The sequence below is a fragment of the Euprymna scolopes genome, chromosome 2 (assembly GCF_053919585.1).
Source record: "Euprymna scolopes isolate OS-2025 chromosome 2, ASM5391958v1, whole genome shotgun sequence".
NCBI lineage: Eukaryota > Metazoa > Mollusca > Cephalopoda > Sepiida > Sepiolidae > Euprymna > Euprymna scolopes.
Genome location: NC_136483.1, coordinates 18,912,318 through 18,931,155, shown reverse-complemented (window position 1 = coordinate 18,931,155; position 18,838 = coordinate 18,912,318). Strand labels below are relative to the sequence as shown.

General features: G+C 31.9%; 1 protein-coding gene across 1 annotated transcript; it reads left to right on the top strand.

The window, feature by feature from the left end:
• The first annotated feature begins 4,493 nt into the window (after window positions 1–4,493).
• On the top strand, window positions 4,494–4,955 carry LOC145303240 (uncharacterized). Its single transcript, XM_080144696.1, has one exon. It carries the CDS (start codon window positions 4,494–4,496, stop codon window positions 4,953–4,955), a length of 462 nt encoding a protein of 153 aa, XP_080000822.1.
• Window positions 4,956–18,838: the final 13,883 nt, after the last annotated feature.

Below are 18,838 nucleotides of genomic sequence, written 5' to 3'. Positions count from 1 at the left end.
AATCCTGAGTTGTTTTTTTTGGGGGGGGTTGCAGCATCGTAACTTTTGCTTCTCGCATTTTGTTCTTTATTCCTCATATTCAATGAACGATATTTTTGGCAAGAAAAGAATGGTGCTTTTTAGGTCATATCTATTTCATCTAACGCTTAACATTGGCAAGTTTTGAGCTTGAAGTACTATTTTTAGTTCATTACATTCAGTGGCTTCGTATGTATATTTAAAGAGAGAGATAACGGTGCTTGACGTTTTCCAATAGAAAAAAAAAGACGGACAGAGTTGGCCGGCACGTAAAGCCATATTTTAAATGTTATGTGCCAATAGAATTAAACAGCGCTTATCTCCAGTGAAAATTTACTGGGTAAAGAAGGAAGGGGTGGCGCGACTTTTCTTTTGCCTCGTCGGAACTGAAGCAACGCTTACGAAAATGAATCGTTTATTTTTTTTTTATTTCATTAAGCTATTTCACTTTTTGTTTACGAGCGCAAAAAAAAACAGCTGATCTTACGCGTAAGTATGAGATGGCCCAACGCACCATCTCTATTGAGCTCGCGCCCATAAAGTTCAAAACACACAAACGTTTATGTAAACAATCAGTTTTGATTTTAGAAACCATTAACGATAATGCAAAGCTTTTTTTTGTAAAAACGAATTGTGCATTCTTTGCTGTTAATATTGTTCACATACAATAAAGATTTCATATATGCGTGCCACACTGTCAACAACGTAACGCATAGGTCTTGAGTGTCGAAAATAGCAATCGAGTTTCGAGTCCTCTTGAAACTCATGTTTGTTTAGTCATACAGAAAAGCTTCATACGACATAAAAGTGTTTGTACACATACATAATATTTTTCAATAAATAATTATACTTTTTATATTTACAGGCACTACGGACACATGCTTACGCAGCGAAGGAAAGGATATTTACTGGTGGTCGCAGGACTTGAACTCAGTAAACAAAGCCAACCGTGGCTTTGCAAGCTAGCATTCTTCCCACAGCGACCAAGAATTAATATTTCAATAGAAGTAAATTAAGATACCTGTGAAACAATGTGAGTGGGTTTAACATAATTGGCGGCCATAATATATTCGAACAAACAAGAAGTTTGGATTGATGCATGTAGCAAATTGACCACTTTAGTTTCAATTCACTAAATAGGGTTCAACTTTAATCTTCTTAGTATTTCGTCGCACGTGGCTGATAGTACAGTCGTAACGTCATTTGGCAGCTGATAAGGTGATCGTAGTTCGATTCACAGTCTGAAATATGTTTTCTAGCCACACTAAAGAGCTTTAGTAGGACCAAATAATTGTCTGTCTATATATATATATATATATATATATATATATATATATTCATTGATTCAATAATATATACATATATATAATGTATATATATATATGTATGTATATATATGTATATATATATATATATATATATGGTTTTAAATAAAATGGTAGGCGGCAGTTTCTCGAGAGCTCTTTCGGCTATCATCTCTTCAGGAGCAAATCGATAGCAATCTAAATAGTATTGTGGCGAAAATAAAGAGTTCTATAGGGGAACTTATTTAATGTGCCAACGTACGGGGGCATTAATTAAATTTATTTACGTTTAAAAAACGATTAAAAATGTTGGCACAACGAGGGAGAAAAAAAAAAAAAAAAAAAAGCGGGAGAAAAAATTCAAAGTTCCCCAATATATATATAAGTATTGTGGTATCTGTTCAGTGCACATTTACCTATAAGTATGGCCAACCACTTATAATTCAGTAACTGTAATTTTTTTTCAAAAATAATCAATTATAATAAACAGAACGACTCCTAGAAATGTATCTATATTCTTTTTTCATTTTAATATACTTTCATAGATATGTTTCTGTTATGTCAAAAAAAACTAGTTTCTTTACGTCACAAGTGCCACGCTCATATATGAATTCCATAGCTAATATAATATACTGACCCAACAACGGGTCACGGGTAGTATAATATATATATATATATATATATATATATATATATATATATTTTATATATATATATATATATATATATATACTGTTTTAAAATAATAAATAAATAAAAATGTTATATACGTCCAAACAAATTAAAAGGGCGACTTTCCAAGTAAATTAAAAAAAAAAAAATGAGCTCCGAGGCGGAGCCAATATTAACCGTATGTATCGCTTGAAAAAAAAAACAATAACAATATATATATATATATATATATATATATATATATATATATATGGGCTATATAGGTAGAGATAGAGATAGATAGAAACAAAATGAGGTATATAGATCGATATTAAATGAAACGAATCAATATATAAATCAACAAAAGTAAAGAAATAAGAAAACATGACAGAATATATAACGATAGTGACAGGTTTCGCGATAATACTAACAAACAAGATTATCAGAAGAAGAAAGAAACACTCAACGGTGAGGGGGCATGTAACACAGGGCGAAAAACAAGAGAGAGAGAGAGAGAGAGAGAGAGAGAGAGATAGCGACGGAGGAAGGGGTGGGAGTCGATTATCCCGATGCAAAATGTAGCCAGGGTACCAACGTCAAGAGAGAGAACACAACGAATGCATCACGTTTTGATGCCACGTGAACCGTAAGTCTCGTAATTTGCCTTCGCACCGATCGGTTCACTAAAAGAAAAAGAAACAGAAAATTAATAGCAGCGCGTTTTTCTTTCCTTGTATCATTCGCTATGTTATATTAGCAAGGTTAGCCGGCATTGCCCGGAAATAGATAAGGACATCTGTATACTTCTTTTTGCATTCCTTCTGTTATTATAATTTAAAATTTGTATAATATTCAATTTTCACAGGTTTAGAAGTAAATTTCAACGCATGCACACACGTATATATATATATATATATATATATATATATATATATATATATATATATATATATATATATATATATGAGAGAGAGAGAAAATGAAAGATAGAGAGAGACAATGACGGATGACACAGGTAAGAAATACTTTTTAAATGACATGAATTGCTTAGCCTAATTTATCTAGGGAGGGAACTAGCTTCAGTATCAAAAATATTTGGCGGTGTTTGATCATTGAATAAAATATGAATTAAATTAAAAGTAAATTAAATAAATCAACTTTGTATAGAACAATCCAAAAAAATTTATCACAGCAAACAATTAATAACATAGAGCTAACTATCAAAATAGATTTTTTGAAATGTAGTATGCAAATGAGGTTACTTTTTTAGTGTAGATTTCATTTGACTCGTTAGAATATATAGAAATCATGATGAAATGAAAGTGTGTAAAGGTTCCTTTTGGTATGAAAAATAATTTGTGAAACATTGTAACTTTTGTGCATATTTATCAAATTGTGGACAAGTAAACATACAGACAGGAATAGGACTTTATTATAAATCATATTATCGGATTATAAATATTTATTTAAAGAAAGAATCCCTCTTTTTATCTATTGATGAGAAAATATCTTTTTGTGATCCCCAAATCATTAATTTAACTTCTAGTAACTCCAATCACAATGTTGAAAATGTAACAGATTTCAACTACCTTGGTGCAGTTTTCACAAACAAAGTAAATGGCATCAAGAAGTGGTAAAGTGGGGGCAAAGTTGGTTATTCTTGATGCATCTAAAACCAAGCTCCTATCTTTACATCATCAACGCTCTGATCCCCATCTAGCATCAATTGAAATGGATGGCTCTCGTCTTGGGGGGGGGGCTCCATGTTTTTACTAGCTTCTGGGCTTGACCTTTACTTCTGATCTGAAATGGAACACATACATCGTCTGTTGCCAATGTCGCTGGGAAAATGGTGGGATCCTTTTGCCGCTCCAGAAAATATCTCACTACAAATGCAATTATCTATCTATATAAAAGCCAAGTACGTCCAAGGATTGAGTACTGCTGCCACATCTAGGCAGGAGCTGCTAAAAACAGCCTATCCTGCCTTGACAGAGTACAAAATAGACTTCGTGGCTTAATGGAGGATGCCTTTTTCTCTTCCCTGCAACCTCTCTCCCACAGAAGAGACGTTGCGAGCCTATCCTTGTTTTATCGTTATTCCCATGGCAAGTGCTCATCTGAGTTCCACTGTCTGGCCCCCCTAGTCAATCTTTCACGAAAAACACCCGTCTAGCTGAAACCACTGTCAATAAATTTCCCCACTCTTTATTTGTGCCTAAATCAAAACGTAGATTCCATAAACAAAGCTTCTTTCTTAGAACTGCACGTCTGTTGAACTCTCTTCATCTTTCCTGCTTCCCACCTGACTACACATTGGATGTCTTCAAGTCAAACATAAACAAATTCCTGATCAACCGCCCCCTTAAATAAGACACTTTGTCAAATCTCCAATACTAACGATTACTACGACACTATCCTATTGATTACTGTACACGCAATAACCCTTATCCCTGAGTGGCTTCCGGGCATTGATAAGTGGTGACCCCCATGTAAAAAAAAGTAAGACTATGTATTGCAATGGCAAAATCAGCAACGATTGCGCTAACCAATATCTGGAAAGATAGATACATTTTACAACGCACAACGAAACAACTCCTGCAAGTTTTGGTATTCTCAATAGCAACATACGGAGCAGAATTTTGGATCTTGAGGAAAGGTGATAAGAGGAAAATTGCTGCTCTTGAATTGTGGTGCCATCATTGGCTTTTTCGTGTAAGCTGGGTGAACAAACGTACAAGCAAATGGGTTCTGGAGAAGATTGGACCATGCCGAAGACTGTTGGACAACAACAATGACAATAAATGTCGATTTTTGGGACATGTGGCCAAAACATACGACCTTAAAAAAGATGTGCTCTTTGGTACAACCCATGGAAAAAGCGGACGTGGAAGACCAAAAACAAGAATGTTAGACAACATGAAGGACATCGTGGACATTAGAATGACTGAGTTGCTCAGAATGGCGCAGAACAGGAGTTAATGGCGACGCTTCGTGAAAAGTGCAACGACTGGCTAGTAATGACCATTCCGTCAAGAGAGAGAGAGAGAGAGAGATGGAGAGAGAGAGAGAGTAACCCCATATATCACAGCAATTAATTCACCAATCGGAATATGTAAACTCTCTATGAGTATCATTCATTAGTCTTTAATTATCTGTTGAAAAGTAATTGCTTTATTTTATCTTTTTGCATTGAATCACTCATTTATGGTTTAAGTAACGATTTTTATAAACGATTCGTTTCATATGGTTAATTCAACATCACTAGATCAAAGATGATGTTCCATACATTGCGATGTTTTTTTTGGTGACCCATTTGTTTTTTACTAATGGGTCATTATTTATAAGGATGTGCGAGAGCCACTCTAGGTTAAGGATTAAAGAGATTTTAAGTTAGAAGATAAACGTCACCACGAGTAGATTACAATTAGTGGATATAATCGGGATAATATTGAATTGATTATTCAAGAAGATAGATAAGACTATATTTGTTAACATTAGTCTTGAATATCGGATATGGTGTATTCCATATGAAATCAGCGCTGTTGTATTCCTTAAAGAAACAAATAGTCAGACTTTTAAGTCAAATGGTTTATTAAACTTCAAAGTGCGAATGTCCAGTTGGAAAGATATCTTTCAATGCAGCTTAACGTTCATAAAAGAAAATGGATCTTGTAAGTTGCGCTATGTTCGCAGTGAAACAAAAAGTTAATATTCAATCAAAGAGAATAAGCAAATGAATAGAAAACCAACAAATGTCCGCTTCCATCGTTGGCTAGAAGAAACAAAAAAAAGGGAGGGACAGATGTTGATAGAGAGGTAGAGAGTAAGAGAGAGATACGGGGAGAGAGAGAAAAAAAGAGAAAGAATGGGACAGAGAGAGAAAGAGAGAGAGAGAGAGAGAGAGAGAGTGATGACCGTCGTCGTCAGCCGTGCTACCCTTTCTTATTTACGCATACTGATAGGTTTTAAAGGCGTTATTTCGAAGGTCCGTAACTTCTGCGTGACTAAGGCGTCTAGAGCGTTTAGTTTTTCTTCAACTACTTTTCCTCCTATTGTTATGAGTTCGAGACTCGGTAGTGGAGATGATTTTTTTTTGTATCGTTCGATAGGGTACTCGATGCTATTTTCTTTTTCTTCTTCTTTTGTGCATATTAAACCAAATAAAAAAACTTCAACCAAACTCATATTCATAATTTACATAGTTATACATTCACCTTTTACTACACACACTTTATTGGCACGCATTGTTTTAAATCAATTATAATTTCCTATCGTCGCTTTTTTGCAATATTACAGACTAATGTTTACAATAATATGTAGTTTTAAGTTACACAAATAGATAGTCGTAACTTCGGTACAAACCAGTTAGCGCGGCTTCTTCTGGTAATGTTTACATCTATTGCAAATGCAGGTGCTTCGTTGGTTTCAGCGTCGTAAATTATGCCATTTCGCACTATTTAAATTAACATTATTTACATATTGATACAATAAAATCTTTCGTCGAGCTTTCTTTTTATCATGTTCGGTTTCGGCGTCCTAAATTATGCGATGATAACATGAACTGACCTGTTAGTAACCGAATACAAACTATTGTCTGTGCCCGAGTATTAACAGAAAACCGTCGAACCAACGATACTTTCATTACGTGAAAACATCTACACAAGAAGCGGCGACACCTTTTCCTTTCATTTAACAGTAAGTGTTATGGTATGGTTCTTAAAATAAATTACGAACTAACAATATTTCCATGAGATGAAAACATTTACAAAATAGACTGCGGCAAGTTTTTATTTTTTATCATTATTAAACAGTACATGTTATGAGAGCGTTTTTAAAACGTTTATCTTTAACATTTAAAAAAATCGTAACAGTTTTCTGTCTATAATATTTTGATTTAATAAAAAAAAAACATCGTTCGATCGAGCGTCGGAACGTATGAGATAAAAATATTAACGAATATCTTAATAAAAGACAGTTGTAGTAGCCCACTACATCAAAGTGGCAGCTAGATTGGTGTGATTAGGCAAAAAAAAAAACAACAATAATTATTTTTCGATTTTGGAGCGTCTTCTAAACACAATCCTATTTTCTAAACATGATCCTATTTTCTTTTTTGGTTTTGTTTTCCTTTGTTTTTTAGTAGGGCGTTTTGGATCCTATTTTTCTGTATTTTTTATATTATGTAATACTACTGTGGCTGCTTCGTTTGTTTACAGACTAACAAATCAGGAACAGCTATTTCTTTTTATATAAAACACATTCTTACATTCAAATCCTGAATTAAATCCGGAAAAATTATCTCTTTCATTAATTTGGATATAGTTTGTATCTGACTACATTTACGCCAGTTTTTTTTTTTTTTGTCTGTCAAATAATTTACGCCGCTAAAATGCAAATTCCCCCTTTATCACATTGCCTACGGATGGACTTATTTTTTACATATTTATTTTTTTTACTATAATTATTTTAGTTCTCTTGTCAAGACTTATTTTTTACATATTTATTTTTTTATTATAATTATTTTAGTTCTCTTCCAAGACTTATTTTTGACACTGCTCAATCATTACATTTTCTTTTTTTAAGATCATTTTCTATATTAGCTCCACCTAAACAATTCCCTTTACACTGACGACTTCTATAGGCTTAAGACTATGCTGAATAAAACAATCTTTTTTAACTTTGGCATAGACAAATAGTTTTCGAGATATAATGGCATGCATTATCCACTGTATTTCACTGTTCTACACACGCGTAATAAACAAGGATGTAAGGGGTGTCTATTCTGAAAGCCATTTTTAATCTTTTACAGGGGGATGCATGCTTCCACCAGGCAACGCCGGTTAACAGGTCCTGCTAGTAATATATATATATATATATATATATATATATATATATATATATATATATATATATATATATAAGAATCCATAGACAATTTACTCTATATATACGAAATCTGCATAAACTAAAAGATCATATTTAAGCGTATATTACGACAGGGCTATACCGGGCATCCCTGCTAGCATAGATAAATACTGTTACAGTTTTAACAAAAAAAGCTACCAGGGCGTCTCTATTTACGCTGAACATCCACAGAATGCCAACATCAATATAATAGCTATGAAAGACGGAATTTCAACAGATCCCGCTAGTTTTCCATAATTCAATTACTGTTCTGTTCATTACGTTTCAACTGTTTTAGTTTCCGACTTTATTAAACTGACTTTTATCTTAAACGTCGGAAGATTTCGAACTAAACTATTGTGTTCAATAAACTTCTTTGATTGCTTTCGTTCTGCAAGAAAAAAAAAGTCTCAAAAGCACCAAAGGATCAGATTGTCAGTTCTCAACATACAGTATGAGCATCATGGTGGGTGTGTATACTCCCCATAGCCAACATTGAAAAGAACATGGAATGTTTCCAGTAGCTGATGACGACCAGATAAATTCTATCCCTTTCACATTTACTCATCTATTGTGATTTACTTTTATTTGACTACAACGTTGGTATGTTTATATAATATAATGTTTATATAATATAATGTTAATATAATATAATGTTAATATAATACTAGCAAAAGTACCCGTCGTTGACTGGATTCAAAAACAGCCTACAGAAAATCGACTCTGATTTTTGAAAGTATGATAGGTTATGAAAAGGAAGGGTTGTAAAGAGATAGCTTCGAATGTGGGGGTATCAAAACCAAAGCAAAATATGATGAAAGTAAAAATAAATAAAATAGATAAACCCCATAATTTATTATACCATACCAGTTCACACTGAAACACTTATCACAATATTCTGTGGATCTATATTAAAAAACCTTGTTAAACTTTGTGACATATTTCCATTCTATGGAGGTCAGGCGCGAACGAACACCCCATAATTTTATTATACCATATTTCTTCAAACTGAAACATAATTAGCAAAGTATACTTACGCAGATAGATATGAAAAGTCTTTATGAAGGTTTGTGCCTATTTCCATTCTATGGAGGTCAGGCGCGCACGCAGACTCCACAATTTTATTATACCATCCCTATTAAAGTTAAAACATACTAATCAAAGTATTCTTATGTACATCTATATCAAAAACACTTGTAAACGTTTTTTTTTAATCTTTAAATTTAAATTTTTTATCTCCATACATTGGGGACCAGGCGCGTACGCAGACCCCACAATTTTAATGAATCATCATTATGCTAGATCAAACATACACATTCCTGTGTCTCGATAAATCTTCTATCATTGTACTGATCAGTTTTCTATAATAGTCAACCATATAGGAGCCTATTCGTGACCAGATACACACACACAGACGTTCAGCTTTATATTATAGATAATGTTTATACAATATAATGTTTATATAACATAATGTTTATATAATATAATGTTTATACAATATCATGTTTATATAATATAATGTTTATATAATATACATAAATTTACTATTTTGTTGTCTGTTGCATCCCAATAATAAAAAAGAAAGAATCCGTCTACAATCAAAATGTTATAAAAATTATATATTTCGGCAAATGTCTATATTTTCTATTTCGCCGTCTTACACGGGTTTCGTAATGAAAAAAGTTGTGCGTAGTTTCCTTGACTACTCTTAAAAGCTGATAAAATATTAATAGAAAAACACAGTATTTCAAAACAAACCGAAAAAGGAAGACATTGGCTTAAGAAATGAGATTAACAGCAAGTCAAAAAACGCGATAAACTCACTTTTAAGACGATAATCAGCGAGAAATTCTTATTCAAAAATGAATATCTGACAGTACACACCGCACACTTTGCCCACTTCAAAATAAATGTCTAAGTAAAAGCGTAGTTTACCAGGCCACAATATTTGCGAAGGAAAACCCGAATAACAAGAAATATTACGTAGGTATGACTTTCTTAGATTTCAAAACTCGATATTATGACCACAAAAGTACATTCAACAATAAAAAACACCGTATGAAAACAACGCTAGCAAATAAATACTGGGAACTCAAGGAAAGCGGACATTCGCCAGTAGTCGAATGGGATATAATAAGACAAGCTACTACGTGTAGAGACCTAGACGACCCATGTAGATTATGCCTTCATGAAAAATTTGCTATCCTGTACTATTAAACTGTAGAAGAGAAATAGCGAACAACTGTGTTCACAGGATAAAATTTACTCTAGAATAGCGATACAAAATAATTTTAAAACTAACAAAAACAATAGAAAATAAACAAATAAATAAATTAAATAAACAATAATATGCATAAACTATCACACACACACGCATATATATATATATATATATATGTACATATATATAAACTAACATAAAAAAACCTAACAGGTCAAGAAACTAGATATCCAGGCTAAATAGAGCACACACAAAAGAACAGGTCAACCAGAGGTCAAATAGGCCTTTGTCCGGCAAGTGAATGTTCATTGGCTGATAGGAAGAGCGCGGTGGATACTAGAAAGCTTATTGGCTAACTAAAATCTCAATAGAAGGTGCGTATATAAAAACGACAGACAACCACAAAATTCGCGCATAAGCCTGAAGAGTCCTAGAGTGGATGAAACGCGGAATATTCAGTGTAGCTTAATCGCCATATATATTTTATAGCTTACTAACTAGCTCTACCTACGTATTGAGCACTTTTGAAGTAAATACTTAAAGTTTACGCATAAATGTATACTTTCGTATATTAATTCTATGTGAGTAAGTGAAGTAGTTATATATATATACATATATATATATATATATATATATATATATATATATATATATATATATATATAAGTGTCAGGTTATATGCTACTGGTACCATGTAACCCAGTACTACATGCCTCATGGTCGGGTCACCGGTAACTAATCTGGTTCCCCCACCAAACTTTTCTGGTGAGGAGGATGGCTAGTCTCCCGTAAGGAGTAAAAACAAGACCTTCTAAAGAGCGAATGAACCCTTTTTCGGGTCAACGACCAACTAGCACCGTGTGTGTTTGTGTGTATGTATGTGTGTGTTGGGATGGAGAGGGCTGCCGTAAGTAAGAACTCTTCTAAAATTGGTAGGGGGATGTGATACATTTATTAAAATGTATAATAAACGATTTTATTGATTTTTAGCCGAGAGGAGATATATTTTCAGTATATTTTATTTACTGTATCATTTTTTGGAGCCAAAAAGATCCATTCTCGTCTGCTCGTTCACATTTTGTAAACAGAACCGACAAAAGGGGAGGAGGATGCCTACGAGCAAGAGGAGAAGGAAGAGACAGAGATACTGTGAACGAAGGGTGGAAGAGGAAAGAGAAAAGAAAGCTCATGAACGAGAAAGAGAGGGGAGAGAAAAGATAGAGAGAACTAAACCGTATATAGAGAGAGATAAACTGTATAGATAAAGAGAGAGATAAACCGTATATATAGAGAGGGGGCTGAAAAAGTTGTCAACAGGCAGTGGAGCTTCGCGCTTGAAAGCGACAAGTCAGCGAAGGTCGGGGTGGCGAGCCGGCGAAAGGCGACGGCAGCGTGGTAGTGGCGTCGCCGAGGTAAATATCAACAACACCAGCCGATGTTGGCGGCGACGATAAAGATCTGTTTTGATCAGCGGTCAAAATTAGAATATTGACAAAAGAATGAACCCAGCGAAGGAAGGATCAATGGAGCAGAGAAATTTTTACTATAAATCAAGGGCTTCGATGAGCTTCGGAAACAAATAATTGGAGCAATTAATACGCACGATGAATGACACGTAAATCATCTAAAGGACAAAAACATGAAACCTGCGTGCGCGTAATCAAATATAAACACGTTACAGGAAAGAAATATATATGAAAAAGGAGACAAAAGAAAGGTCACATTTCAAAGGACATTCAGTGAGTTTTTCAATCAAAACTTTCATTTCTCCAACATCTCTCTCTTACCCTAGAACCTGTATCTAATTGAGCAGACGATTTCTTGTTTTATGTGAACATTGACTGTTGATATATTTTCTTCTCGGTAGAATTTGAATCATTAAATCATTTCATTTAGTTAGGCATATTTAATTTTCTTTTCTTGAATTTTATTTTATTTTTATATAAATAAAAGTCTGTTAATTTTTCGACGATACTTGTCCTCGTAATTTCTTATGTGATTTCTTTGTCCAGTACATTTCATTTTATTGTTGTCTTCGGGACGGTTGTCCCATTCCCATAACAACGCATTATCAAGGAACCTAGGAAACTTTATTTTCTTTATATATTTCGTTACGTCACCCATCTCTACCGTCCTCAGTAGGACTGGGATACGTTGTAACAATATATATATATATATATATATATATATATATATATATATATATATATATATATATATACTTCATTTTATCAAATAAATTTATTTACCAAAGTGTAAATTTATGCGTAAACTTTAAGTATTTACTTCACCAATGCTCAATACGTAGGTAGAGCTAGGTAGTAGGTTATAAAATATATATGGCAATTAAGTTACACAGAATATTCCGCGTTTCATCCACGCTAGGATTCATCAGGCTTATGCTCCTAGCGTGGATTAAACGCGGAATATTCTGTATCGCTTAATTACCATATATATTTTATAACTTACTGTATATATATATATATATATATATATATATATATATATATAGAGAGAGAGAGAGAGAGAGAGAGAGAGAGAGAGGGGGGGAATGACAAAAAGTAATATTCCAAAATTCATGATGATGACCATCGTATAATTTATTCCTTTAATTCAGTTGACTTACACAATTCTTGGCAGTATCTGTTTCGTAGCGCAAAATCAATCACTTAATTATTATATCAATCAGTGAATCTATTATGCCCTTAATTCACCAGAAGAAATAGCAACAATCAATCCCTCAAAATGAATTGAAATGGTATTTGATATGATAAAAATCCGAAAATTGGAAGAGAAGCTGCAGATACCTTTATATTTTTCCATTACGCCATATTGATTTTTTATCAAACAAAGTCATTAAACCTTACTATTCGTACTAATAATTTTAATTAATTTATGAATCTTCTACCAAAATGTTCTATTTAATAATTAAGTAAATTTTTTAATTCTAAGTTGTGTGTACATACTTATGAAAATAATATCAACAAATTATAAACTATTATACATATTTGTATATACGAAACTAAACTAAGCTAAAAAAAAAAAACAAAAAAAAAACGATTGATCATTTCGGTCAGTTATCATAACTAATCAATTGATCCGAATTTAAAACCATACATAATTCAAATCTATTAACTATTACAACCAAACTTATCAATCCTTACAATTATAATTTTTAAAATCATACAATTCAAAACTGTACTTACGTTTTGTTAAGTTTAAAAATAACCTGAAAATTCCTTTATATATATATTATATTTTAATAAAGTGAGGCAGAGTTACTTGCCTTGGAACAAATTTAACGAAATTAACTTTACTTCTATTTATTAATTTTTTTAATTTTTCCATATTCAACTAATAAGTAATTTTAATATAGTTTTAATGTCTTTCACTTAATATTATTTAAAAAGAATTAAATCGATCTATACTACAAATTAATTCACTAATTTTTCCAACGCAAAATGTTAGTATTACTAAGTTACACTTCATATCTGCTAATTTTGAATTGTAAATTAATCAGCTACTTTAATTTTTTATTTATTCACTTATACATTTATACATATCAATATCAATATCAGCACAATCACTACTATTCATATCTTAATTTTCACACTTCACAAACTTTACCCAATTCTACATACGACCATCCAGCTTCAACAACTTCAAATAGCTTCAACAGCTTCAAATATATATCTATATTATAAAGCTGAATGTTTGTGTGCGTGTGTGTATGTATGTGTGTGTGTATGTATGTATGTGTGTGTGTGTCTGGTCACCAATCTTCTTCTTCTATAATATAAAGCTGAATGTGTGTGCGCGCTCGTGCGTGTGTGTGCGTGTGTGCGTGTGTGTGTGTGTGTGTGTGTGTGTGTGTGTGTGTGTCTGGTCACGAATAGGCTCCTATATGGTTGACTATTTTAAAAAACTGATTACATATAATGATAGAAGATATATCAAGACACAGGAATTGGTATGGTTGATCTGGCAGAACGGTGGTTCATTAAAACTGTGGGGTCTGCGTTCGCGCCTGGTCCACAAAGTATAGAAATAAAAAATTTTGAATGAAAAAAAAACGTTTACAAGTGTTTTTGATATATAGATGTACATAAGAATACTTTGATAAGTGTGTTTTAACTTAAATAGGGATGGTATAATAAAATTGTGGGGTCTGCGTGCGCGCCTGGCCTCCATAGAATGGAAATAGGCACAAACTTTTCATATCTATCTGCGTAAGTATACTTTGATTATTGTGTTTCAGTTTGAAGAAATATGGTATAATAAAATTATGGGGTGCTCGTTCGCACTTGAACTCCATAGAATAGAAATATGTCATAAAGTTTAACAAGGTGTTTTAATATAGATCCAGAGAATATTGTGATAAGTGTTTCAGTGTGAACAGGTATGGTATAATAAATTATGGGGTTTTCCTATTTTATTTTTACTTTCATCATATTTTGCTTTGGTTTTGATACCCGCAAATACAACCCAAAATTTACAACCCTTCCTTTTCATAACCTATCATACTTTCATAAATCAGAGTCGATTTTCTGTAGGCTGTTTTTGAACCCAGTCAATGACGAGTACTTTTGCTAGTATATATATATATATATATATATATATATATATATATATATATATATATATTAGTAGCATATATATACGAAGCAGTAGACGTGTATGTCTATTTGTGTGCAAATATTTAACCGATAAACTCTTAAACTATCGGTCACATAACACTAAAATTAACAAGAAATAGTAATCATACACCAAGAATGGTTTATAACAAATGAATCTTTATTTGGATGGATGAATAACGCTTATATATATATATATATATATATATATATATATATATATATATATATATATATATATATATATATATATATATATATATATATCGGCAAGTTAAAATGCAAAATGTTCATTTACACTAGCCGACATAATTCTAGTATTTTCTGTGTATCCTCAAATTCAATTCATTTTTTCAGCTCGTTTAATATTACATCTATTTTTTCTGGTTGAAACGCAAAATGTTTTAGTTTCGATTCTAACTAATGGCACCCAAGTCATTTTTTTTAACTTTTGAAATTATTACTATATATTAGGTACAATATAATATTCATTAGAGAATTTGTTCTGCAATAATAAATACGAAATCTGCATGCATTATATTTAAGTGTATTTTGCGAATTAGTAAGGCCGGGAACATCCCGATAGTATATGTATATAGCTAAGCCACAGGGGAGACAACTAAGCAAAGAAAACCCTAAACAAAATTCATTCCAAAGCAACAAAACTAAATATATATAAATATATACAAATGTACGCAAATATGGGCAGTTTTCTTGGTTTGAAAATGTACATTCTTTTTGTACCAATTTCCATAAAAATTTTCATGGGGCTTCGTCGCATCCAAAGATACCAAAGATAAGCATTTCAATAATAAATTAGCTAGGAGTATTAATATATCCATATATATATATATATATATATATATATATATATATATATATATATATATATATATATATATATATAAAGAGAGAGAGGAGAGAAAGAGGGAGAGGGCACTTTTTTGGAAATTTATAAGTTCCAAATCTCAGGAACTACTGATCAGAATTTAACAAATGAAGGCTGGTTGGAAAGCTAATTGCCTGACCTGTACACAGTGGTCTATCTGACCTTTCCCCTTAGGGTCGCATATTAATAGCATCATCTATCATCCCGAGCCTATTTTTAGCTCTTATTTTATAAAATGCTTCAATCATAGTCATTTGTTTTCCTAGTTTTGCATATGAATTACAAAATATCTAATATTTCTCCAAAACCTTCAACCTTGATAGAGAGAAAACTAAAACTCGCTGTTATAGTTTCAAATGATCTGAAATAACAGCAAGAGGAGACTTGATTCCAAATATCTCATATGTTATATCTCCCCTCTTTGGTTTTCATACATAAAGTAAATTTCACAGTGTATAAGAATTAGTTGATACTGGAGGTATTCATAATCGTAACCTATTTCCAAAGGAAGTGGGATGCAACATCTAAAATGATAAATAAGAAATAAATACCTGGAATCAAGTTTCCCTCTGCTGTTATTTCAGATCATTTCAAACCATAGCAGCAAGATTTAGTTTCCGCTCCATCAAGGCGAGAGGTTTTGAGGAAATATATATATATATATATATATATATATATATATATATATATATATATATATATATATATATATATATATCAGACCAGATTAAAACATTTCGCTTCATTTTTGGTCTGATGGTGTGTTCGCCTTGAATTAGAATTCTACTGAAACATGCATGCACATATGTAACCAATAATGTTTGTATAATAAAAAGACTCTATACATATATATATATATATATATATATATATATATATATATATATATATATATATTCAGAACAAGTATTGCTGAATAGCACAGAGTGTTTTTGCTTAATGCGCTTTTTTGTAATTTTTCTATTTTTCAAGTTGTTGGTCTTATTTCTCGGTCCAATCTGTGCAAGAAAGTTCCATAGTCGTCTTGGTCCATCTGTTTTTTCTTTTGGTTGTTTTTTGCAAGTAATGTCGACTGAAAACGAAAAACGACAACAGAAAAACAGATAGATGAAGACGACTACGGAACTTTCGTGCACAGATTCGACCGAGAGATAAGAACGACAGTTCGAAAAATTGAAAATACTGAAAACCTCATTAAGTAAGAACACTCTGTGCTATTTAACAATACATGTCTGAATGAAAACATGCTGCATAAATACACAATATATATATATATATATATATATATATATATATATATATATATATATATAGAGAGAGAGAGAGAGAGAGAGAGAGAGAGAGATATTCATGCACAATTACTGAGCTCCCACGCAATTCTCCCATAACAGACACTGATATTTTGTCTTTAAGTTATCCTTCTTTCCATCCTCCATCTGATATAGTTACTAATCCAATATACCACACAAGCAGCCCCTCCATCTACAACCATACAACTAGCAATAATAATAATAAAAATAATAATAATAATAATAATAATAATAATAATAATAATAATAATAATAATAATAATTCTCCTAATAGCCATCCTAACACTAACAACACTCATTATCCCCTCCAAAACAGTCCTCGTACAATCATTGTCCCAACCTTTGTTGAACACAATGAACAAAATTCAAACTATTTCCCTAATACAAATCAGCAAATTAATATTAATTTCAGACCTGTAGCTTTTAATAAAGAACATACATATATCGGCGCTACTTCAACATTAATTAAGAAAAGAATATCAAACCACATTTATTCTTTTAACAACCATAATTCTAATAATAATCAAGGAAATCCTCTAACCACTTTAATTAAAAAACTTAATTTTAATAATACCCCCTTCAAATTCAAATGGACTATCATAAAAAGTTAAGTTGTGTACTCCAGACTCTAAGTCATGTCGCCTCTGCATAACCGAAGCTATAACTATAATTACTTCCCCTCAAGTAACAATATAATAAATTCTAAAAACGAACTGATCTCTTTCTATAAGCATAAGTCCAAATTCAATTATGGTAATTTTGAAATTACATAGCTATTACTTTAACCTTTCAGTATATATATAATTTTTCTATAACATTATCGTTTTTTTCTACATACTTTCTTAATACTTTATAACTTAATAATCCTTTATTTTAATTTTTTATTTCTTCTTTGTTTGGCCGGTTTTTTATCTGCAATTTCCGTTTTACTGTTTAAATATTCCTTTCTATCAAATATATCAATCTACCTACACATTCATATCCTGAATTACTTATATTTTACTATATACATTTACTTACATACTTACTTGCTTTATCCGGAATTTGCAGATACCTGGCATCCTCTCTCCTTAATTTTTTTGTGTCTTTTAATAACCTCTGCTGATATTTTCTTAAGTAATATCTTGTAAATTTCAGTTGACCTCTTTTTTGCCCTATATTTTTGGAGACTTTTAACGTCATCTTGTCTGGGTCATTTTGACATTTGCTTTTCTATTTTATATTTAATTCTATCACTATTCAATTTTTCCCCCTTCTTCTTCACTCATTTTTTCTCTCTTCTTCTTCACTCATTTTTCGTAAATACGCCTTGTCTCGGCAGCCGAGTTTAACGCATATCTTATTTTTCTTTTAATAATATTATTGGAATTCTTTCTCCTTTTCCTTGTACCTATTTGTGAATTATTCCACGGATTTCGGCCTTTTGAATTATTTTTGACTGTCTTCCAATTACGCGATTCCCTTGGAGTTTACTTGTGCGAATGGAAATTTTACTAGCTTTCTTGTATTTGCATTTTTGGATTTTACCGTCATTGGATACTTTACCTTTCACCAGACTATCCATTCACGTGAAATAACCTTTTTCTTCACCCTATTCCCTCTGCTTCACTTTTTATTATCAAGTAAGATCTTTGGCTTACTTGCAGTTTCATCAAATACTTTTGCAAGCAAAATTTGATCTCGCATTTTGCTAAATCCTACCCTCTGATTAGAAGGAAAGTATTCCTTCGAAACTCCACGGATTAAGGACTATCCATTTATGTAGTGTTTCCTTTTCAAATTAAATATGTTTTTATCTCTTTTTCAAAGTGTTTTTCAACATGTCTTATTAAATATTTGCGCTTATATATATATATATATGTATATGCATATATATATATGCATATATATGTGTATTTATGGAT